General features: G+C 36.4%; 1 protein-coding gene across 2 annotated transcripts; it reads left to right on the forward strand.

Annotated features, from left to right (window-relative positions):
• Positions 1–2,281: 2,281 nt before the first annotated feature.
• Positions 2,282–19,236, forward strand: UBLCP1 (ubiquitin like domain containing CTD phosphatase 1). 2 transcript variants are annotated; one of them, XM_032211492.1, is made up of 11 exons: positions 2,282–2,366; positions 3,511–3,690; positions 5,569–5,660; positions 6,781–6,866; positions 6,943–7,058; positions 9,769–9,867; positions 10,914–10,951; positions 13,045–13,143; positions 13,966–14,082; positions 17,334–17,461; positions 18,331–19,236. In XM_032211492.1, exons 2-11 carry the CDS (start codon positions 3,537–3,539, stop codon positions 18,356–18,358), a joined length of 957 nt encoding a protein of 318 aa, XP_032067383.1. In that variant the 5' UTR covers positions 2,282–2,366; positions 3,511–3,536; the 3' UTR covers positions 18,359–19,236. The 2 variants fall into 2 exon arrangements, with proteins under 2 accessions (XP_032067383.1, XP_032067384.1); XM_032211493.1 differs by lacking the exon at positions 2,282–2,366 and adding an exon at positions 2,378–2,582.
• Positions 19,237–24,507: the final 5,271 nt, after the last annotated feature.

The raw sequence follows: 24,507 nt of genomic DNA on the forward strand, positions 1-24,507 counted from the left end.
CATTGGCTTTTTTGAGTAAATTCTTCTTAGCTGAGAGAAATTTGAAAAATATTAGATTTTTGCATTAAGTTTCCAATGTTCAAATTTAGAAAGAAACCTTGTTTCAAGTAGCAAACCAGTAGGCACAATTGAACATAGTGGGAGTTGGTTTTCAGATGTGGTATGTTGAATTCCTAAAGATTCCTAAAAAATTTGGGATCCATGACTAGAGGGATCACCAGCAGGGAAAAGGAGGTGCAAATTCCACTTACAGTATATAGGATTTAGTCAAACCCCATTTGGAATACCATGTCCAGTTTAAAGACCTAACTTTAAAAAAGATGTAAGTTTGAGCAAGTCCAGAGATGGGCAACAAAAATGGTGCAAGGTCTGAGGGACAAAACATATCAGGAGACATTGGATGAACTGAATATGTACAGCCTGGAGGACACAAGGGAAAGGGGTGACTTTATTACAACCTTTAAATATATTAAGGATGTAAATAAGGCTCTGGAAGACAATATTTTTAATATTAAGCAAAAATCAAGAACGTGGAGGCATAACTTCAAACTGACAGGAGGGAAGTTCAAAAGTAATGTTAGAAAGCATTACTTCATAAAAAGAGTAATGGAAGCTTGGAACCAACTTCCAGTTTAAACATGTTTGGGATAAACACATGTCCATCATCTGTCAAAAATTAAAAGATGAAATAATATATCTCAAGGTGCAGACACAAGGACTACTAGTCTTTTCTGCCATCAGTATACTATGGGTCTAGGGCACTTCTGAACAGGAATGAACCAACAAAATTTCCCGCACCTTTCACAACTGGCGTATTCAGGGACAAGACTGCATTCACAATTATTCCTACTCAGAATGTATATCTTGTCCTATATACAGTTTTTGATTCATAAATTGTTTTAAGATCACCCTATTCATGCTGAAATCCTTTCAAGGTGACTGCATTTAAGGAGCCAAGGCGAAATCTTTTGTTTCCTCATACTTTCAGTGCTAGCCATAAGATTATGCATTATTGTATACATTGGTATAGATTGAAGGTTATACTTTTGAATTTAGGAATCAGGAGTCTCTCTCGGAGCAAAAGTTCAATACAAACAAGAACAGGCTGAAATATCTGTTGATCTTGCTGTAGATGAACAAACTGTTCATTGTATTTTCCAAGTAGATATGATATATACTAGCTGAATATTCTCTAAGGTAACAATCTTTCATTCCTTATTCCCGTCAGGAACCATAAAGTTGCTTTTGAAGATTTAGAATCTGTTCCCAATCCAGAACACAGCAATTAATCTCACAAATACTAGTCAAAAAGCAATTTAATATCTGTTCTTATGGAGCAAACTTTCATATATAAAGGTGATTTGGAAAAGCACCCAATATTAATCACCTGAAGAAAAATCTCTTTTATATCATGGTTTCTTGCCATTGTAGATGGGAAGCACCATTCTCCAAACTTAGAATAGGCTTAGTGTAATCCCAAGTCTCAAGAAAACCAAACCAAATTTCTTGCCCAAGAAACCCAGGAAAATACAAGGCATTCTCAACCTTCTCATATAAGGACATTCTTCTATTACCCCTATTCTTTGGAGCATTGTAAGCAAATCATCTCGCTCTACTTTCATACCATCTCGAACAATTTAAGTAACACTGAACATACCCTTTTGTTCATAATTAAATTTACACCTTGGTTTCTCTCTTTCAGCTCCAGTATAATAAGTACATATGTTAAAATAAATGTTTTTATTTATTTATTTATTTATTTATTTATTTATTTATTTATTTAGGTTTCTCAAGCATGTATGAGAAAACAAGTATAAGTACGAATATAACATACAACTATATAAGTATAAGCAGGTATACGTATATACATAAGAAGTGAGTACAAATAAATGGGAATAATAGGACAGGGACGGTACGCTGGTGCGCTTATGCACGCCCCCTTACAGACCTCTTAGGAAAGGGGTGAGGTCCCCGGTAGACAGTTTAAGGTTAAAGTTTTGTGAGTTTGAGGATGTAACAACAGAGTCGGGTAGTGCATTCCAGGCATACAATAAACACAAAATGCTTCACACAAAATGAAATCTGAAAGCTGCAATTCTTCTTTTTCCCGTCTTCACCGATAGACTTCTTTCCTAACTTCTTTGAACAGCGCTCGCTTCTTGAAAGGAAAAAGGGCGTTCACGGGAGTTCCTAAACTGAAACTCGGAAGCCCCACGTGCCAGCGTCCGGTGGCTCCCCTCTTCTTTTCTTGTCTCTGCGCTTCCGCGACCCGGCCGTTGCAGCCTAATGCTTCGGAAACTGCTTCCGGTTCGCGAGGGCCCTTGGCTGCCGGGATCTGGTTGTCGGGGCGGTCTCTTAGGAGTGAGGTAGGGTCGCCGGCGGTCCTTGTCCTTTCTTTAGTGTGCGCGGATGCCCAATGCAGCTTCTTCCGCCAATAAGCCATTCCTGAAGGGAAGGGATCCCCTCGATTCAGGAAAGGGCAGGGAGCGCGCCGGCAGATCTCCATCCTACATGCTCGCGATCTGCAGGTGGATTTGCTCCCTCCCTCCGCGCAGATCCCGAGGGGCGTCTGAAGCTCCCAGGTAGCCTTGGGCAGAGGCACTCGCTGCAGTTCGGTTTCTGGCTGAGTTTAACATGCCAGGCTGGCTTAGCTGACAAGATCTGCCTTGCAAACTTCTAAGCCGCGGGGTGCGCCTTCCGCTTGCAAAAGAAAACGGGACAAAAGCCCAGCGCGGTTTAGAGAATTGCTACTATCTTTCCTCTTACGCTCTTGTTCCCTGCATAAGCAGACTGATAAAGAAGCAGCTTTCTCTAAAACCACATTGAAATCAACATCTCAATGGTGATAATTTACTGAAGTGACAATAGGGTTCAACTGAGAAAACGCTCTACTGTGCCATTGTATTGGAAGCTTGAAATACATAAATGTAGAGGCTTTGCTTCGAGTAGGGTTCTTTATTATTAATGGTTGAATCTTCATTTGCTTGAATTAGATTCCAGTGGTTATTTAAGCAAGGGGTGTCTGGTGTGTTTGTGAGATATATTATTGTTTGTTAAAGAATTCTTAAACAGAGGGTTAATTTTTTGTATGGTGCTGATGTGTATGTGTGTATATGTGTAAATATAATGCTTGTGTACAGATCTGTTGGTCTGTATACAAACAATGTGGTTATGCTGTTATTTTCTCTGGCACTCCCCCCCCCCCCTTTGATTTCTAAATACCTCTCTATTATGCATACTTTCCTGGGAGTCTATTTTATTAAAATTATTGGAACAATATTGTGTAAAAGAGAATATAGAAGTTTGTAAGATGTTGCAAAAATAACGTCCTGGATTTGTTACAGTGCAATCAGATACCTATGTATTGAGAAGTAAATCCCATTAAGTGTGTTGAGGATGGCTCTCAAGATTAAACATCTAGGTTGTTTTTCCTATTATATCTTTTAAAAAGTTAGATATCTGGGATTGTCTGACCATTTTTCTCTTTGTTTGTTTGTTGTTTTTTCATAGGATTGTTTTAAACATATGTTAGAAATATGGCCGTGTCTATCATTATAAAATGGGGTGGGCAAGAATTTTTAATAACCACCTTGTCAGAAGAGGACACAGTGTTGGATCTCAAGCAATCACTCAAAGGACTAACAGGAGTGCTACCAGAACGCCAAAAACTTCTGGGACTTAAAGTAAAAGGTAATCTTCTCCTTGACTTTCTTTGTTAAATGAGGTAGCTGTGATAGTGCTTGTTGTTTAAAAGGTAAAATGTTAAAGCACTTCTTAAAAAATAATATAACATAAACACTAGTCTAAGATTTATCCCTCACACCATGCACAAGAAGCAGACCGATACTTGCGCAGTCAACAATAGTCCATCCTCTATAACAGAATATTCTGGTGATGTATCAATGCATAGAGAGCTGTTCAGCTAATTTAATTATGTGCTGTGTGTGTATGTGTATGTGATATATATGTATATGTGACATATATATTTCCATTTGTTTTCAAAGGAGCTTGCTTTCTAATGCAGGCATATTCATTTATGAAAAAAATGGAATACAATTGTAGCATGTTAAAGGGTTAGAAACAACAATGTATCTATCCCACAAAGAGAAAACCTTATCTCTAAGACTATAGCTTTAGACATACTTGTTTATGAAGATCTTTGTTCATTCCCCCTTGGGATTTTCCAGTAGCATATTGGCTGAATGGATTAAAATAATTTATTTATATATTTGTTTGTTAGAGTGGCATCCCTTTTTTTTACTTCATGAACCTATGACATTGTACATAGCATACTTTACTTAATGTATTTTCCCCAATCCTCTGAAGCAGATTGGACTGAGACATTGATTAGCTCATTGTTACTCAATGAGTTTTCATGGTTAAATTTGAACCTGAGTTTCTGTGATTCTTGTCAAGCTCTTAATCACTATACAACAACTCAAATACTCTTTCAAAGTATTCTTTATACTTGGAATCCTAATAGGATTTGGAAATGTGATAGATGGGACAGGGTCATCCTTGAATGCACAGTGCAAATGAGACACAAGTTGAGCTAGTGTCTCCAAGCATGGCAGATCAGAATCAGTAAACTGCTAAGTCACTGTTGGGAGATGGCTATTCATCCTAGTTACTTTACCTCCACACCACGGTCATGCTTGTGAATTGGGCAGTCATTCCAGTTGAATGAATAAATTGCTTTTAACATCCAAAGAAACCAGAATGTGTAAAACAACCAACATTCGCAGTTTAGCTATAACAGTCAGGACTGGAGTTGAAAATTATAAACACATAATTTCTAGTTTATTTAGTTACCTGCATTTGCAGGAAAAGCTGAAAAATATATATTTACTTCCAGTAATGGACAGCTTGTTCTTAACTTTCTACAATGTTTGTATTAGTTGTGATTGCAATAATTTTAATACCATTACACAAAGGACTAAGTGCAAGTTAACAGCTACCTAGGGAAAACAAGTGAAACTGCTCAGGATGTAAGCCCCAGAAGTTCTTTAGACTGGCTGTTCTTATTTGAAAAGAAAGAGAAATATTTGTCTGAATTAAACAAAGTAAATACCAAGCTGTGTAAGAGAAGCAGCCAAGAGAATTCTCACTGATTTATTGAAGCCTTTCCAGCATGCCTAGTAGAAAAATAAATAGCAATAGCACATAGACCTATATACCGCTTCACAGTGCTTTAGTGTACCTCCTCTAAGCAGTTTACAGAGTCAGCATATTGCCTCCAACAATCTGGGTCCTCATTTTACTGACCTCGGAAAGATGGAAGGCTGAATCACCCTTGAGTCTGGTGAGACCCGAACTGCCTAAATAAATACATAAATAGATAAATGAATTTATTTGATATCTTACCTCAGGGTAACTCTGGGCGTCCTTCAATCATAAAAAAAGTTATATAGAAAGAATTTTGTCAACATTGATTTGTTTTATGTGATTAAAGGGATATTTTGCTTCATTGACTTTAATGTGTCAGTGATTCAAAAATGGCATGCAGAATAAGCAAGAAGGGGAAATTGCACACTGTTAATTAAGAAATCTAATCTGTTTATTTTGCAGGCAAGCCAGCAGAAAATGATGTGAAGCTTGGATCATTAAAATTGAAACCAAATACTAAAATCATGATGATGGGGACTCGTGAGGAAAGTTTGGTAAAATATCATCTTGCTCTATTAAAGCACAGATACCAATTTCTAATGGCTATAAAACTGACTAAAATGTAACAATCAAAATAATGTTAAAATGATGTAAAGAGCCTGCTTTTGTGAAAACTTTCAGTGTGGTCCTTTGTGTAAGTATTTGTCTTTGCACAATACACATTAATGGACCAAATTTATTATTCCAAATGCAGGATTCCTATATATCATGTGAGCCTATGGAATACAGTACCATTTGCTTTCCATTTTATTTATTTCCATGTTCTTTTTTGTTGTTGGCAGTAGCCTTTAATTAAATGGCAGCTGCTGATTTCCTGTGAGTGTCTATAAATTCATTCAACCATGTTTATGCTATTAATTCTTATAGTATGAATAGCTATCAAGAAATCATTGGTCTGGGCTGCAGTCCTTTGATTCTTAAGATAATGTCGTGAAGGCCATTGGACAAATCAGATTCTCTTTCAAGGTCTGTGAAAATGTTCCAACTTGAAAAAACGAGATTCAGGATTTGTTTCCTCTCTTGGTTTCTGAACACACATTCCCATTTTTTTCTGTCCCAGTGGTACTCTTAAAATAGGAGATCAAAAAAGAGAGAAGATTGAGGTATGTAACATATCACACGATAGGAGCAGGGACGTTATTGCCACCAAGCACTTCTATAACTGCATGATACTTCTAAGAGAGAAATTTAGTGCAACACTTGACTTGGACTAAACTTTTTCTTCCATTGCTTGAAGTGGAAAAGATTTTTAAAAATGGAGCCTTTAATATTAAAAGTGTAGACTGCATTTCCCCTTTTCTTCCCATATGGATCAAGATCCAAGTTCTTTGTGGGTTCCAGAAGTTTGAATGGTAATCTGAGTTTATTCTTTGCTTACAAATCCCAGGATTTTTAAATGCTAACAAGACTGCAGCTGATTTATTTGCAGGAACAATTAAGTAAGAGTGAAGGGATGCTGTGCTGCAGCAGACAAATTATTTCATAGTAAGCCAAGAATTCATGGTTCTGTGGCTGCTTCTTTCTTTCTTTTTTCTTTTTTGGGTAATCCACCAAATTAGGCAAACACATGACTATTTCTGTGCTAATTTGTTTAAAAAATTACCTTCATTATAGGAAGATGTCCTCGGGCCACCTCCTGATAATGAAGATGTAGTCAATGATTTTGATATTGAAGAGGAAGTTGTTGAAGTAGAAAATCGGTGAGTCACAGAGTAATAAGTGAATGACTAGCTAAAGAAATTACACCTATATGATGCTTATATTGTTTGTGTTTAGGGAAGAGAATCTGCTGAAAATCTCCCGCAGAGTTAAGGAGTACAAAATAGAAATACTGAACCCTCCAAGAGAAGGGAAGAAATTGTTGGTCCTTGATGTTGACTACACATTGTTTGGTAAGTCATTAACCTTAAGGTTGAAACTGTTACTTGCTACTTAACGTTTTATAGCTTGCTTATTACTTTTACTGTATACCTTATAGTTCAGTATGGTTTACAACAGGGGTGTCAAACTCAGTTTCATTGAGGGCTGCATCAGGGTTGTGTTTGACCTCGGGGGGCTGGGGGAGAGTGGCTGGAGTGGGCATGGCCAGCTCAACATCACTCATGTCAGAGGTACCTGTGAAGACCTAAGCACTCTGCCAGCGAAAACAGACTCCCAGGCTCCATTTTTGATTGTGATGGCCTCCTGCAACCGTCTGCCAATGAAAACAGAACTCGTGAGGGCTGCCTCCAGCACTCCCAAGCTCAGTTTTCACTGGTAGAGGCTCCTTCACTGTTTTCAGGGCAGCCCCACGGGCCAGATTTAAGCACCCTGCAGGCTAGCTCTGGCTCCCGGGCCTTGAGTTTGACACCCCTGATTTACAACAATAATTACTATATCTCAAATAGTTTAGTTTGAATAGTAGCAGGCAGATCATGATGACAACATAAAACCATAAGATAGTAAGCAACATGACACAAACATTTTAAGCATCTTTTTAAAAACCACCAGTGAAGGGAATATAAACATATTTAAGTGAAATAATTTCAATAAATCAAATTGATTATGAAAATCTTTCATTTCCTGTTATCTGCTAATCCAATGGCCCTTAATCACCAGCTGTAAAATATGTTCTTTTAAGACTAATTGTATGGTATACATAGGGTTAGTTCTTTGGTAAACATATAGGTCAAGGCTTTAAAGATAAAATGTTGAACATGAAAACAAGCAGGTAGTCAATTGGTTGCAGTCATGTTTTTTAAATATATGCTTTCTCTTTACATCGCAGGGAAAAAACACTGATAACAGTAATTTAATATAAAATATTTCACATCACAGTAAGCATTATAATTCTCTCTGAGGTAGCTTTGATTAAGTAATATTTAAATTCAGATGTAAACAAAAATCTGAAATCAATAGGTCAGTTGAAACAATGCGTATAGATCGTAGTTCCAGGTAATCAAAGTTTTAGATGTAACAGAGATAGAACATAAGCTAACAAGAGTATGTGCTGACGGTAATGTATGTAAAAAAAGATGAAAAACTGATGTTCACTTGGGTCTAATATTGATCCTCAGCTTATTGAAATCTGATTTAGCAATTTGGGAGTGTCATGTCCACAGGGTAGTAGTGATCTTGAATTGTATATTGTGGAATCATTATCTTATATTTTTTAATTAAAAGTTTTACAAGGAACATTAAAACAAAAAGTTAGAGAAAGAAAAAAAATGTAGGAAGAATGAAAACAAATTAGAAAGAAAAAGCTTCCAAGTTCCTTTGCAGCAAATATGTGTAAAATTACCAAATAATCTCTTACTCTATAAGTACAAAAAATGCTCATTCTTTTCTATTATCCAGGTTTTTTTCCTAATTACCCAAACCACAAATGCACTTTTTCATTTTATGCAATACATTTCTAGGGGGAGGGGGGTGATTTCCAATCAGCCATAAATATAATGTTTTGTCTCTAAATAAAGAAGTTAGCCATTTCTATAAGGATTTTTTTTAAAAAAAATCCACCTTTTTTATAAATAACTCAAAGTGGTGAAGATACTTAATATTCCTTCCTTCTTCTATTATCCCTACAATAACAACCCTGAGAGGCGAGTTAGGCTGAGAGAGCGTGCAACTGTCCAAAGTCAGATGGCTTTCATGCCTAAGTTAGGGCAGGAACTCACAGTCTCCTGGTTTCTAGTCTGATGCATTAACTGCCAGACCAGTTCCAATCTGTTCACCAACCTTTACTCCATTGTAGTACTTTTTCACTTTTAAGCTTACAGTAATCTCACTGCACTTATCATATATTTTTAAAAAAATCATTATTAGGCTGGTATAAAGTAATTTAGTTTCACTCTGTGGGGATAGGGGTTGTTTTGCCTTAAATTACTTCAGGTCTGGTACTGCAGGAGAAGACTCTGCTTATTGGTCTCCCCTAAACTAGCCTAAATGGAACCATGGCCGTTCGGCATTGGCAAGTGCTGTAGGGATTGTCTACACCAAGGATGTCAAACTCACGTCATCACAGCAGTGTGACATGACATATTGGGACTTTTTCCTCTTTTGCTAAACTGGGCGTGGCCACCGCATGACGCATCCAGCCCACGGGATGGGAGTTTGACAGCCCTGGATTACACTGTGTTCTAGAAAACCTCCAAGGCACACTGTAAAATTGTTTATGGGATTCACTAAAACTGTCCAGCTTGGAAGGCTTTTTTGGTGCTTTTACTCCTAGCTATGCAGCTTAGGTCATAGTAAGGAACTACATGTAGTATGGCTTTAAGTGGCCAACATGGAAAACCTTGGTCACAGTAAGAGCACTCCAGGTTTGGTGGCAACAGCACCTGCTGCAGGATCTATGAAACTGATGGTTTCTATGCATACAGTTCCACATTTTGATGCAATATTTGGAGCAGTACACCTTTCAGATGAATTAAAATTTTACCTATCGGCTGGTATGAGATTGGAATTTTTCCTCCTTTCCCTTGTCTGCAAACTCTGATTTGTAGTATTTTAGGCTTTTTTAAAAAAAACTGCAACTAGCTTACGTCAGAATGTCAATTTATGGGGATGATGTTCAAAGAAAATTTAAACCAAGTCCAATGAATCAGACAACTTTCTTTTCAGATCACAGGTCATGTGCAGAAACAGGAATTGAGCTGATGAGGCCCTACCTTCATGAGTTTCTGACATCTGCATATGAAGATTATGATATTGTAATTTGGTGTAAGTCATTTACTTTACAAACAGAAATAATTTTATTACTTGCCATTTTTATTTGCAGTGCATGAGTCTGATGATACATATTGAAGCTTATGTTTCCATCTTTTTTGCTGTTCAGTCTTTCTGTTTCATTTAATCCTGTTTAATTTTGGTCAGTTGGACAAACTGTGTTGACGAAAAATACAGCGGTTCCTAGGGGGAAAGAGATTAGAAATCCCTTTGGAAAGTAAACCAGAAATACTGCACTTTGACCAAGATGTTAGGAAAGATACATTATTCTTAATTGGCAGATTCCCTGTGCCTTATCATTCCTTATTACAAACTGCTTTGAAAGCTTTCCTTGATCTCCAAGAAGTGTAGTTGCTCCAGTGGAAGAGCGAGAAAGAGATGACACTGTGAATCCAATTTTTTCTAAAGCTGTGCAGTTTTTAGATGGTACGATGAATCTAGGCCAGGGGTGTCAAACATCACATGCCCTCCCCCCTTGGGAAGGGGGAAAAATCCCTATACATCATGTGACGACGCGAGTGATGACACGAGTTTGACACACCTGATCTAGACCATGAGGCATCACTCTGAGCGCTAGTTATTGTATCATGTATCTATTATTCTCTTGGTGTTCATATTATATAAAATTATGTCTTAATGCTTCCTCCTGATTTATACTAAAGTGAATGGGCAATAGAATAAGTCTGTACTTCACATATACCCTTGGATTTTTTCTATATTTATTGATATATTCATACCTTCATTTATTCATATATGGTGGTACTATATCTTTTCTATCTATTGACAATCAAATGGTTTCTTGCTAAGAGTTTTGATACTTCTTCCAATACATCTGAGTAGTACTAGGTTGGGGAAAGCTTTCTTAGAAATATGCAAATCATACCTTCTTAATAACTGGTGGGCAAAACCCCTTGGGCTTCAATAGGTAGGATGATTTGTTAATAATAAGAGTGAAAGCTAAATTTAAAAATATCATAATAATTACCCTTATTTTAAAAACAGAACAGCTTTTCATTTTATAATCTCTTTTTCTACTTCAGCTGCGACTAATATGAAATGGATTGAAGCCAAAATGAAAGTAAGTATTCCATATGGCTTTCTCTTTCTAATGTTCTATTTAGATTGTTTAGAATTTGCGTGGTTTTTAAAATGATCTAGACACAAAATTCTAAATCTACTTTAAATTAGAATGCAGAATGCTGGCGTTGATAAACTGGCATAAATAAATCTATTGGCTTGGATCCTTACATTTCCATAAATAAAGTATTTTAATTCTGCAGATGGGAAATTCCTGCAAATGGGCAAGGAGTTTAATTTTCACCAATTCTCCTTTTAAAAATATTGTTGTTGCAACTATTTTGGATGTGGCCCTATGAGCAGTAGAGGAGCAAAGAAATTGACAAAATGAACCCTCTTGTTAACTACAGGGCCTCAATTCAGTCAGATTATTTTCTGAATAAAAAGAAACTTTCTGAGGATTCAATGACCTGAATCCAGGTCATTGAGGAACTTTTCTTAGGAGAGTTCATGGGATTGTTACTTCTCATATATTTCCTAGTAAAGATTAACAGCCAATGTACATGCTGGCCTATGGTTAAATGCCAAAATAGCAGCAGAGTCTGAGTTAAATCAGTAAGAATCTAACAACAACTCATCCCCAGTTCCTGAAATCATCCCATATTTTTTTCCTCTGGATCAGATATTTCCCTCAAGCCTAGGTTGTAGACATAGTTCCTTGAGAAACATTCCCATAAATGCATCTGAAGAATGTGGAAAATAATAAGAATGCTGTCCATTTTTCAGCCCAGCTGGCTCCTCACTCACCATATTAGACAATGTGTTTGGCAGGACTTCATGTAATCCACCACATAATTTTTCAGAGGTCCTAATCTAGACAGAGTTATGCTAAATCACTCTATCTTATTCAGCTCTATGTTATACTATATGTAAAAAAGCCTGAACCTATTTTATACCTGCAGCCTGTTCGGAACTACAGGAATAATGCAACTGTGTTTGCAGACCACAATCAATGGCTATGGGTTGGTGCATTGGAAGTTCTGGAGACAGGATGACCAGCTTTAGATACTGCCTATAAAAATAGAAGAATGTTGTTTTATTTGAAATATCTTAGTCACTTTCACAAATTTTGCTGGGCTGCATCCATATAGCTGTGATAGAAAATGTGTCCTATTTTTAATCTTAACAATTAACAGTTTGTGAACGTGTACTCAGGAACAAAAGAAGGTATTTTACTTAAATTAGATCAGTTCACTATAGAGTCTCCCTGTGAAACAGATGGGAAATTCTTAAATATGACAGTTTAGGTGATAATAGTAGTTGCAGAAGAATCAAAAGCTACCATTAAGAAGTTTATCTTACTATAAAACTATCATAACTTTTGTAACACTTAATAAAGTTGTTCATAAAAGTTGTGCTTTTACATGATATTGTCGAACATTCTTAGCTTTTGAATGCCCTGAGCACTTCTAGGTAAACATGGGTAGCACTTTTATATACAATATACAGTATGTAACCAAAGGACTGCTAGGTGTTTTGGCATCCCATTCCTGACGCAAAGCACATTTTCAAGCATTTCCCCTCAAAACATGGTCTCTGACTTGACAATGATAGTCATCCCAACTAGGTGCAAAAATGAAGCTGCTCTGTTTGTATATAGAGAGTTGCATTGTCTCTTGCAAATAGTTTGTTACACAAAAAAAGATGCCAAGCTGCTCAAACACATTGAGATATTAAAAAAAGAAAAGAAATTGGGTAACTGGCCTGTTAAAGCACCTGATTACTTTTGTAGAGTAATCTTTTTACATATCCAATCCTTTCAAAATGTGCCTGTAAATAACCTGAGAAATAAAAATAAAATGAAGAGTGTCTTCTGTTGACCATGATAACTTAGTAAAGTAGCCAGTTCTGTTCCTTGACTGCAGTGCCACAATTTGTAGATACAAATTGGGCAGCCTATATTTTTTTATAAACAAACAAATAAGGCCTGCCTTCCAACCCTAGCCTGTCACAGTTTCTTTCAAGAGAGGAGTGGGCATTTATTTTAACATGTTTAACAATCTCTCTTATTTGTTAGGCAAATTTGTTAGGTAAATTATAGCAGAAGGGTAGCTAGAGCACAAAAGTTCAATCATTGTTCTTTTTGCATTTCAGGAGCTGGGAGTAAGCACCAATGCAAACTACAAGATAACCTTCATGTTGGATAGTGCCGCCATGATAACTGTGCACACTCCAAGGCGAGGCTTAATTGATGTATGAGCAATTACTTTTCTTTAGAGGGGATATTTTCTCAATTTTTAGAAGTCTCTATTTATGTAGTCTATTTATTTTATAAAATGTGGATTAAGCATCCAATGACTCCCAATCAAAGCTTTTCCATGTCTGAAAGATTATTGTATGGAATCCTCAGGGATTAGAGTATATCATTCAGTTATTAGTATCTTCAAAGTGGGAACTCCACAGTGAAATTATCTAAGGAGCGATAGTTTTAGATGATGAAGTATTCAATACAAATGTACACTTTAATTTGTTTTGTCTACTTGAGGCATCTAGATTGCAGTATATATCTTGTAGAAAGGGAGGGAGATGCTTGAACAACTTTAAAAAGTGAGACAAGCTGCAATTAATTCTCAAATTTCCCAAAGCAATGCTATGATGAATTACAGAGTTGGAGATCTTATCATCACATATTTCATTTTAAAGATCATGTTGGAATAAATTCTATTAAATTCAGTGATATATATTCTGAGATAGTGAGTAGACCAGTGGTAGTCAACCTGGTCCCTACCGCCCACTTGTGGGCGTTCCAGCTTTCATGGTGGGCAGTAGAGGTTTTGTCCGATACTGAAGCACTTTCCTTTTTTTAATTTAATTGACTTCCCTACTTTATAAATCACCATTACTATGGAACTGGTGGGCGGTTAGAAAATTTTACTACTAACAGGGATACAAAAATGGGCGGTAGGTATAAAAAGGTTGACTACCCCTGGAGTAGACGATTGCAGGTTTTAGGTTCCTAAAATTGTTTAAACTCAGCAATTTTAACTTGATTTTCTTCTAACTTTGCTTTTATAGGTGAAACCTCTAGGAGTTATATGGGGCAAATTTTCAGAGTTTTACAACAAGAAAAATACTATTATGTTTGATGACATTGGTCGAAATTTTCTGATGAACCCACAGAATGGACTAAAGGTAACTTTTTACTTAGAAAAAAAATAGCTGGCTAAAAAAAAGGTAAACGGTGGTAGATTTACATTTGAAGAGTTTTGATGCTGTCGTTGGAACCAGTCTTTGATCTGTCAGCATTGTTGCTACTAGGAGTGCTGCTTCCTTTTTCTTTCATGCCACTATCTACATAAATCCCTGTATTATGTTAAAAAAAATTATATGGGGACATCGGTTCTGTTCCGTGCCTTAGTGGCTAAGTATTTGCAATCTGATATTGGAAAGAAAGGCTTGAGCGAACTAGGATCTCCATGAGCCTGTTCTAGCACCTCACCCACTGACATCACACTGTCTTTCTACTTACAGTTATTTTAACCAAGCTCTTTTAGAACTTGTGCAACTACTTCTGAATAAGGCCACATTGTACTTTACTACTAACTTTTGGGTACAGAATGTGGTAAAAACTGTTTTGGTGCTAGCGCTGATGCAATTTTTTTAAGTGCTCTTTTTTTTCCAACTATGGAAAATATGGCAGGTACCTCTGGTGGGCAGTAGCTAGTTTGGAGGAAGGCTTGGGGATTTTAACAAAACACTATGTTAGGTATTTTAAACCTATTTAATACAAAGAAGAACAAGAAAAATCATACAATTTTTCCATATTTTGCTACTACTTTTTGGTGAGTGGGGGTTGCCTTTTCCTGATTCAGAGTGGATAAAGCATGTCAAATCATCCTACAAATCTGTTCTGAATATTAATTTGGTATATTATGTGCATATTAAAAATGGGGAGCTGAAAGGCTTACATAACACTTTTTGTTAGTTGACAGGAAAGGAGTTGAAACATGTAAATAAATAGTATATATAGAACTACTATACAACATCTATTCTCTGATTTATGTATATATGTGTGTATGTATATGTGTATATACACACACACATATATATATATATATATATATATATATATATACATACACACACACACACACACATACATGCATACATACACACACACACACATACATAAATCAGAGAATAGATGTTGTGTGTATGTTTGTGTGTATGTATGTATGTATGTATGTATGTATGTATGTATGTATATGCAATTGTTTGATATCATTGAATAATTCAACAGCAGCATTTTGTTACTTTTGCTAATAACTGGTAGAAGTTTCTACCTGCTGATAAAATATTTCTGTCAGAAGGGGAGACAGAATTTGTTCTGAGCAGAATAAAAGTGTGGCATGCATGTTCTGAAATGACAGGTAAAATTGCAGATCTGTTTCTTCCCATCCTCAAATTTGGCAGGAGTTTAGTAAGATGTTTTACAGCTGTCATGATTCAAGCTAGTATTCCCTTCCTAATCTCTCTACTTTGGGGAAATATAGCCAATGAATGGATATAACCTTAAAATCAGTGATCATATGGATAGGAAACTTGATAGAGCAAAACACTGACAAAATAATTTCAGCGTTTCCTTCTGGAGAAAAAAACAAACAGTGTTAAGATTTTATTGACAGCAAGACAAATTGTGGGTGACTGCTTCTGAGAATGTTGCTGTAGGAGGAATCGAGACCAGATGTTTTACTAGGTACAGCAAATTTTAATTAGCTGTTCCATAGAGCATTAATTAATTGTGATCAAGGCTTAATAAACATGACAAGTGGCTGGGATAAGTTTTATAATCCTCTTAGAAGGACATGAAACCTGGTGGCAACTATTGCAACAAAGTTAATAATAGTTGCTTTTCCAGTTAATTTTTGTTCTTTGCAATTAAACATATATGGTGCACTTTTCCCCCCTCCTAAGTCACAGATTGTCAGGTTCATGGAGAAGCCAAACATGCATTTATATAATTTGGTAGAGCAAGTACTTTGAATACACAATTCTGTACCATCTCAAGCTGCCCTTGAGGATTATCCAGAAGCTACAGCTAGTCCAAAATATGGCAGTGCAGGGAGTGTTGGGTTTCTCACATTATGCTCATGTAACCCCACTGCTTTGCAAGCTATGCTGATTACCAGTCAGCTTCCAGGTGAATTCAGAGTATTTCAGGGCTCTCATAACAGGCTACCTGAGGGATTTCCAATCTCTAGTTGTTGGTGGCCATCCAATATGGTCAAGTAGAATGGGTGTGCTCTTGATCTCATCAGTTAAATGGCATCATCTTGTGTTATCTTCTCTGTTGCAATGCCTGCCCTCTGAAACAACTTATCCCCTCCCAAAGTTCATATGACTCCCATCATAATAACATTTAAATTGAGACAAGTTGACATGAGATTATTTTCCTCATTATAATAGAAGAGAATATACATAGCTCAGAGTTGAGCTGTGAAAGGGGAAACTTCACTCTCACTAGCACTGGTGAAGTCAATTAATCATGTAACCAAACATCTACAACAAACAGCCAAGCTCAAGAGAGAACCAAAGACTTCATTATCTCACAGGAGGTTTCATATATTTGATTGGAAAGAAAATAATGTATTGTGGCTCTGCTACAATCTGATGACTGTACACTGGAGGGCAGTCTTACTCTCTAGCAACAAGTCAGAGTAGCCAATGTTCTCTGCGTGAATGATGCAAAATGGAAAGCTGGTAAAGTTAAAAAGTAAGTTTATTTCTGGAATGAGCTTGCAGTAAGTGATTACATATGAACAATAGTACATGCAGTACTGTTTTTTATGTTCCTTTATCTGACATGCAATTGTATTTTCTGTCCAATACATAGAGGTAACACTAATTTAGCTGGTTTGAATATATGGGTATTGTTCAATGTATCTAGCTAATATAAGTTCTCAAATGTAGAATGCCAGGCTTCTCTACTCTTACATACAAAACCTAGTGACCTTTTTACAGCAAATACAGTTTTTCTTAGAAAGATTCCATCAAAGTCCCATTCGAAAGGAAATTACTCTTGCTCTCAAGTTCAGTTGCAATATGCTGCCTCACAGCTAGTTTAAGTGTGTGTACAGTATTAGTAAAAAAAAAATGCATCTGCCTGGATCTTTTGAGTTGCTGCATGGATATGACTAGTACACAGGAGCATATCCAAGGTCCTTTGCTCAGGATTTCTTGATTGTAGTGAGAGAGTCAGAACATTATGATCTGAGGTGGGAGGTGAGAGATTGGCTGAATTCAAACTGTACAGCTAAATTCAATTGGCTGAATTCAAACTGTACAGCTAAAGCTGATCTACGAGATTAGGCTGCGAATACACCATCCACCATGTTAGTATACTCTTTATGTAATTAACCTCCATTTTATTTTTTGGTCAACAGATAAAACCCTTCATGAAGGCACATTTAAACAGAGATAAAGATAAAGAGCTTTTAAAACTTACTCAGTATCTCAAGGAAATAGCAAAATTAGATGACTTTTTGGAGTTGAACCACAAACACTGGGAAAGGTAAAGATTATGTAATTTGATATATAAGTGAATTAGGATTGGTCGTGAGATGTGTGTTGCCTTAAAATCGTTAGAGGAGTTACATCCTTGGCCATGAAGTACAGTGCACTTGTGTTTGTTTGTTTTTAGAATTCACATTCAAATGTTTATGGAAATGAAAAAAAGGCAGCCACATGTTCTGCAACCAGATCCACATCTTTTCTTTCCCTGGTTGAATGGAACAATTTGAAGGGAAGTTGTAGGTATGCTGAGTTGAACTTAGTTTTAGTCCTTCCTAGGATCTGGCTCCTCAGTGAAACAGACCGTACTTATAGCACCTCTTCAGATCTTCCTTCGTGGCACCAAGAGGTTGGGAAAAAATGGGTTCACCACACACTGCCTTGCACGCTCTCTACAGATACACTTTTGAGTGTCTAAATAGGGCCAATATGATAATTGGAGGGTTGAAATTAAGCTGCCATTGACAATCTGCCGATCACCAACATCTGTCTTCAGTGATCTTGGTGGAATCTGGTATCTCTTCTGCTCTGTGTTGGCCCCTCAAAATTCTGTTCGTGACTTGGCAATACATGAGATTGAAGTATAGTTGACTAAAGTGAAAAGCAATACCAAGCCTTTTACTGAAACTGCGAAGAAACATTATCCACAACTGATGTGTTATTCCCCTTCCCATTATGGTTCTGAAGGCTACGTGGTACCCAATCTAAAATGAATATATACATTAATCCAATATATATGTTTCCAGAATATCAACCAGCTCAGTAGCGGTTGTAGCGGTTTGAAATGCCCTGTGTTTCTGATTATATGCATCATGTTAATGCGGAATTATATTTCATGTTACAAATACATAATGTTTTGATTTATTTCAGGTACCTCTCAAAGAAACAAGGACAGTAATTTTAATTTTGTGATGCTGAAACCAAACAGAAGATAGAGATTCTTTGATCTTGTATAAGCTAGAACAAAGTAGTGCTGGACACTGACTTAATCCACCTGAGTGACTCTTATACCTGGCCTTTTGGTTTGTACTGGTCTCTTTTGTGAAGATCAGTGCTGACAAAATAAAGGAAAAGAAAACTCGGAGATAACCTTATCTCTGAGGCTATGTAGAACAATCTCCTTCTTACTGCTATTGTAGTATTGCCAAATGTTTGAAGATTGTATTGTTTTTCAAGGGGTGGGGGATAGAAAATAATTATTCAGTCTATCAGTACTGTAAATCAATTTCCAAATTCTGATCTTGACCATGGAGCCAGTTTTTTTGTATTCTCAGTTTGAGAAACAAGTACATTTCATGTTATGGTATTTAAGTTTATGAATTATAAATTGTCTGATTATGTAATGGTTTGTTAAGTGTTCCTTTTGTGCAGGAAAGCACTATCAAGAGGGAAATATGCCTTCATGCGCAGATCTGGATGACAAGATCCTTTATACAAAATGTTTCAAATAAGAGAAAGCATTTAAACCTGAAGAGAATCAGGATTAACTTCTTAAAAGATGGAACATTTGTTGTTCTGTTCTAAATCAATCTTCTTCAGGATACAAGTGCTTTCAGTGACAACATTCAGCAGCAATTGTTCTAAAGCATCACATTAGTTGTGCTGCTTTGGCCGAAATTGTGGAAGTTTGATAAATATCAACCGATAGTCCCTCACTGTGCTGTTCTTATGCTCAAAAGCAGGTTGCCTGTTTCAAATTAAGATAACAAAATAGTTCTGAACAAAGTAGAACAGGCATGCTAATATGAAAAATGGTAATAAATGCATTTCTTAAAATTGGTTTCCTGTCATTCTTAATTTTATTACAGAAACTCAGCTTTAGGGATGTAAGTAATTGATTTTAATGGCCAGTAATAGTTCAGTCTGTGCGAGATGTTCTTGCTTGAATCTAAGAAACTCTTGATGGAGATATAAAACCAATACAGCAATCGTTCAGAGACTCAAATGCTGTGTTTTCTGGTGGATGGATTTGCCACTGAGTTATGATTTTGCCAGAAAATCATAACTGGAGTTTAGCTAACAATTCCATTGAAACATGGATTGTTTCTTGAGATCCAACAGAAGTAAAACCTCTAGAGCAGGGATGCAATTCTTTGTATATAGCATTACATAAACTGGAATATGTTTGATTGATCATGAGAGGGTGGATTCTGTGACATAAGGTGGTTCGAACTATGAAACCAATACACTGAGAAAACAAAGACAATATAAGCTTGGTTACTTTTATGAGCTTAAACTCATAAACTTTATCTCATATTGACTTTGCTTACCATAGCCTTTGCTTCCTTCTAGTATCTTCCAGCGTTATCAATGTTCTTTAGCCTTCCAACTGTTCTTTTGGTGAGCAGAACAGGTTTTATGGTTTATCAAGTCCTTGAAAATATACTTTAGGGAGTGGCTTGGTTTGCTTTTCCTAACAAATGCCACATTTCCCATGCACATTAAAGAACACTTGATTTTTCTTCTCTCCAAAATGTATTGCAAAGTAAAGCTATATTTTTTAAAAACACTAGTTTCTAATTAGTTTTCCAAAATTTGTTCAACTTGCTTTTTATGCATTCTCACCAATCAGCAAAATGTAGGTGGGGGCTATAAACTGTTGTCTTTGATATATGAATGAATCATGCAGCATTGGTGTGGCTAAACAATCCTCCAGCTGTAAAAAGAAGCTGCCCGTCACTGAGTCACTTAGACTGTTGTGCCGACCAAGGGACCAGAGCGCTGCTGCTGGTGCTGGATACCATTGGTCCCCACACGCTTCTGCCTCTGGTGCATGCGGCAGGGGAGTGAGGCACCCAGCCAGGCTGATCACCCTGAAATGTTTTCCCAAAATAAGCCCTAGCGCTTATTTTGGTGCCCTCCCAAATAAGACCGGGTCTTATTTTAGGAGAAATGCAGTATATGTTATAGAAGATCTATATGATATACACCGAATGCAGAAGTTAAAAAGCAAGACAGATTATGTTGCTTACTTGTTTATTAAACAATTATACTGTTACAGGTTATAAGAAATATTCAGAAAAATTAGAGAATAAGCAAAGAAAGATAGCATTCTTTATTATGATAGATGAGCAAGGAACCAAGAGATTTGGGGTGGTAGTTGGTTTTTTAGTACAGTGGTTGTGCATTCCTGATTTCCTCAACATGGTCCATAGTGCTGTAGCTTAAGTGCTCCACGACTCAGTCTGGTAAGAGAAAAGCAAAGTGAGGTGTGAAAATTCAGAAGATGTAAAATTACTCATTATTAAATGAATAAAAAAAACACGAGAAGCATTAACCCCCAATGTAAGGTCTATTGAAATGGATGATGAACTCAGCATCTTCTGTCGGCCACTTCATTTAACAAAACAGCACCTTTCTCCAATTTCTAATGTTCATTTCTGTTAGAATATTCTTAGTAAGGAAGCAAGATGAGATCAAATATAAGAATCTTAAATTCCCTACATGCTGAGAGCAAAGTACACAATGGTTCTGGGCATCACTTGTTTTTCATTTTCCAAAACATGAAAGTTATACTTACACAACTGCATTGCAGAACAAGCATTGGTTGCCGTAGGTTGTACCATCAGAACCACAGTGTGGTCTAAGCTCCAAAGTACAGGCCTCTTGAAACTCACCACTACATTGAATCTGCAGAAAGCAACAATACATTTTTTTTCAAATCTTAGGATTGAAATCATAAACATTTAATTGTTATAAAATTAATTGTGTAGAAATATGGTGGTTGGATTTACTTGCTCCATCAGCAAAAAGTTCCTTTTTCGAAGGACACTACCTCATAAGGATAAAGGGTCTGTATCATTCTTCCAGGGGGGTTAAGAGAGGCCTGTAACATCTTAGGTAGAGCGTCTATGGAGATCTTCCATCATGCAGGCCATGATTGTCCAAAAGCTGCTTTTTCCTTTTTCCTTTGGAAATATTTTGCTTCTAATCCAAGAACTGAAGAAGCTTCTTGGATGAGAAGCAAAATGTTTTCAAAGAAAGAAACAAGGGAGTCCAGTTGCCTTTTGTAAAAAAAAACACCTTTGGGAGATCTTTGGAAGAACTATATCTTATTAAGCTGAATTTCATTAATAGTAAGTTAGGTGGTTATATATGTGCTTTCATTCTTCCAAACAAAATAAATGGTCCCTCACAATTGGCTACATTGAAGCTAATTAGAATATAGTTGATTTTTACTCTAGATGAGAGAGGAAAACCATAAACCTACTATTCCCAACTTCCCTTACTGACTGTCTAGTGCTCCCAGGGATGGCTGACAGTTGTAGTCTAATATAACTCCTGAAGGTCTCAGATTCATCACTTCTGAGATAAATAGCACATAAAACTGATTACAGAAGTATTCATACTTTAAGCCTAGCTCAGCCATTATTACCTTGTTCTACTAATTGCAAAAGAACTAAAATTGAACCAATAGAGGCTGGATTCAAGATGTAAGATAATACAAGGTAGGTACCTATTCTTGGGCAACAAATCTTATCCTGAAATGCACAGTAATAACTGGCCTTATTTTCTGCTTAACTCTTGATAATTTGGGAGCAAGAAACCTCTTCTGTGGAGTATCATTAAATGGATAATTTAGAAGCTCTAAGTTCCTACTGCATAGACAGTTTTCACAGGAAGAATGTAGAACAGGGATTATGGATTATGGAATAGATTCATCTGAGACAAGGCAAGGCTTCTATTTCTTCAGTCCATTAACTTATTCCAGTAAAGTTGGAGTAATCTGAACTATACCATCTGCTCCAATGAAGATATAATAGATTAAAGGTAATCTTACATACTGTAGATCCATAGTCTACACCAGGGGATGGCAACCTTAAACACTCAGAGTCACCAAGGTCCTAACCGGAACCCTCTCGTTCAATTCTGGAGCCAATTGGTTCCCCCCACCATAGAGTCTCCTCCTAGTTCCTTTTTTCTCTACCTGTCCTAACTGAAAGCAGTATCAATTGTGGAGCCAACTGGCAATAGGGAGCCACAGCAGAGGGATGAAAGAACCACATGTGGCTCCAGAGCCGCAGGTTGCTGACCCCTGGTCTACATTATCTAGATTTATAAACCTTGTTATCTTTAGAACTATCACCTTTCAGTTACTAATGAGACTCTTTTCAGATTGGAAGGATTGAAATCCTGATCTCAGAACATTCAAAGTGAACCAATGTTAAAAGCCTAAGAACACTGAAGTTATAGTTGGGGTATGCACAAGTGTGTGTGTGTGTTCGCGCGTGTGTGTGTGTGTGTGTGTGTGTGTGTGTAAGTTGAGATATTGCAGCCACTTGATTGCAGCTTTGAGCCTTTGTTGTGTTTTCCATTTGTAACCCCCATTTGTGACCATGGATGCTTTCTTAAAGACATCCAACAATCCTTCATTCCAGCTATAAATGCCATAAATAGAGCAAGAATTTGTTCAATTCCTTTTCAAACAATCAAAATTGGCCATCACTATTTCTGATGGTAGTGAATTCCATAGTTCAAATATATGATGTGAATGAAAATGAAATGTACTTCCTGGCCTGATTCTGCCTGGATGTATTTGTAATGGAAGTTCTAACGTAGGAAATGGGAAAAAAGCCTCTCTACCCACATATACCATGATATTTATGATTTTACAGACTTGTCTTCTATTACCCAATTTTATTTCAAGGTGAAGAAACCAAACCAAACCCATGTATGATATGCTTTTCTCCTGGAGAACTGTAGCAATCACCTAATAATCTGATGATTATATTTTTTTTTGTTTTATACTTTCCTTTCTCAGGTGTGAGTGACCCAGTAGTCTCACCATAGGTTCATATAAACATACTATTTGTCTGATGTATTTCCATTCCCCTTTCTAATGCTTCCAAGCATGGAAATTGCAAATTGGGCTGACTCTTTTCTTAATCAATCACCTACTAACTTAGATTACACAAATATACCTGTGAAGATCAGTGTTTGTATTAATATGTTTGTCTGTATGTGTACATGTATGTACCTTTACACTTATTCACACTGAAGTGTGTTTAGAAAGATCTTGAGTTTTTTGCAGTTCCTTTTCAGTTTGATTATTCTGATCAGTTTGTTACCTGGGGAAATTTTGATCCTCAGGAATCAAATTGATTATAAACAAATTGATGAATATAGGTGATTGTTCTCAGCTCTAGTGATTAATCTTTTCCATATATCTCTGGCAAAACTGTAATAATTTAGATATTGAACCATGTTTTTTTTTCTGAAGGTGCATTTTAATAGCCAAGCCATTTCTCAACTTAGAAACTGAACACAATTAGAATTAGAGTTTACTTCTGCACCATGTAAATCTGTCAAAATAAACATTGCAAATGATTTTCATACTTAAATTTGCTTTTTATTTTCCTTTGCTCTGTAAAATCACTGATCTTAATTTTCAACTATAATAATATGGATTTAATAATGTATTTAAAAGACACAATTGCACTTACGTTTTCTTCCGCTGCTTCAGTACCAACATCTAGAACCAAACAATAGTAATATAAAAGAATTAAATTCAAAGCTGATGTTGAAAAATGGTTGACTGGATAACATTTCTTTGATTATATAAACATGAATGTGTTTTATTTCACATTCTCCTTTATTTTCTCAAAAGAAACCAAATACCAATATGTGGATATTATTTTTAATATCACTGAATTACATTTGCAACAAAAACAACCCACAAAAACAATCCAGCATAAAGTAAACAATATTTCCTTCAAAAGGTATTCATAACCAATTATGACCTTCAAGATTCTTTCCATGGATATCTGAAACTAGATGGAGGTTTTGAAACTTTGATGTGAAATGTGAAATTTCTGCATCTTAACATGAGCCATGTTAAGTGTACATCTAAACCATGTTAAGTATAGATCATAAACACTTACTATGATATGGAAGCTTTTTTTGCCTATAGATTTACCTCATAACATGGGGATTTTCATGCCTCATCAACTAACAATGTGTGATTTCTTCATGCAAGAAGATAACATCCATATGATACACTTCAAAATTAATTATGGTCCTTCCACTTAATCAGAGGTGGTATTCAGA

This window comes from Thamnophis elegans, chromosome 2 (assembly GCF_009769535.1).
Source record: "Thamnophis elegans isolate rThaEle1 chromosome 2, rThaEle1.pri, whole genome shotgun sequence".
Lineage (NCBI taxonomy): Eukaryota > Metazoa > Chordata > Lepidosauria > Squamata > Colubridae > Thamnophis > Thamnophis elegans.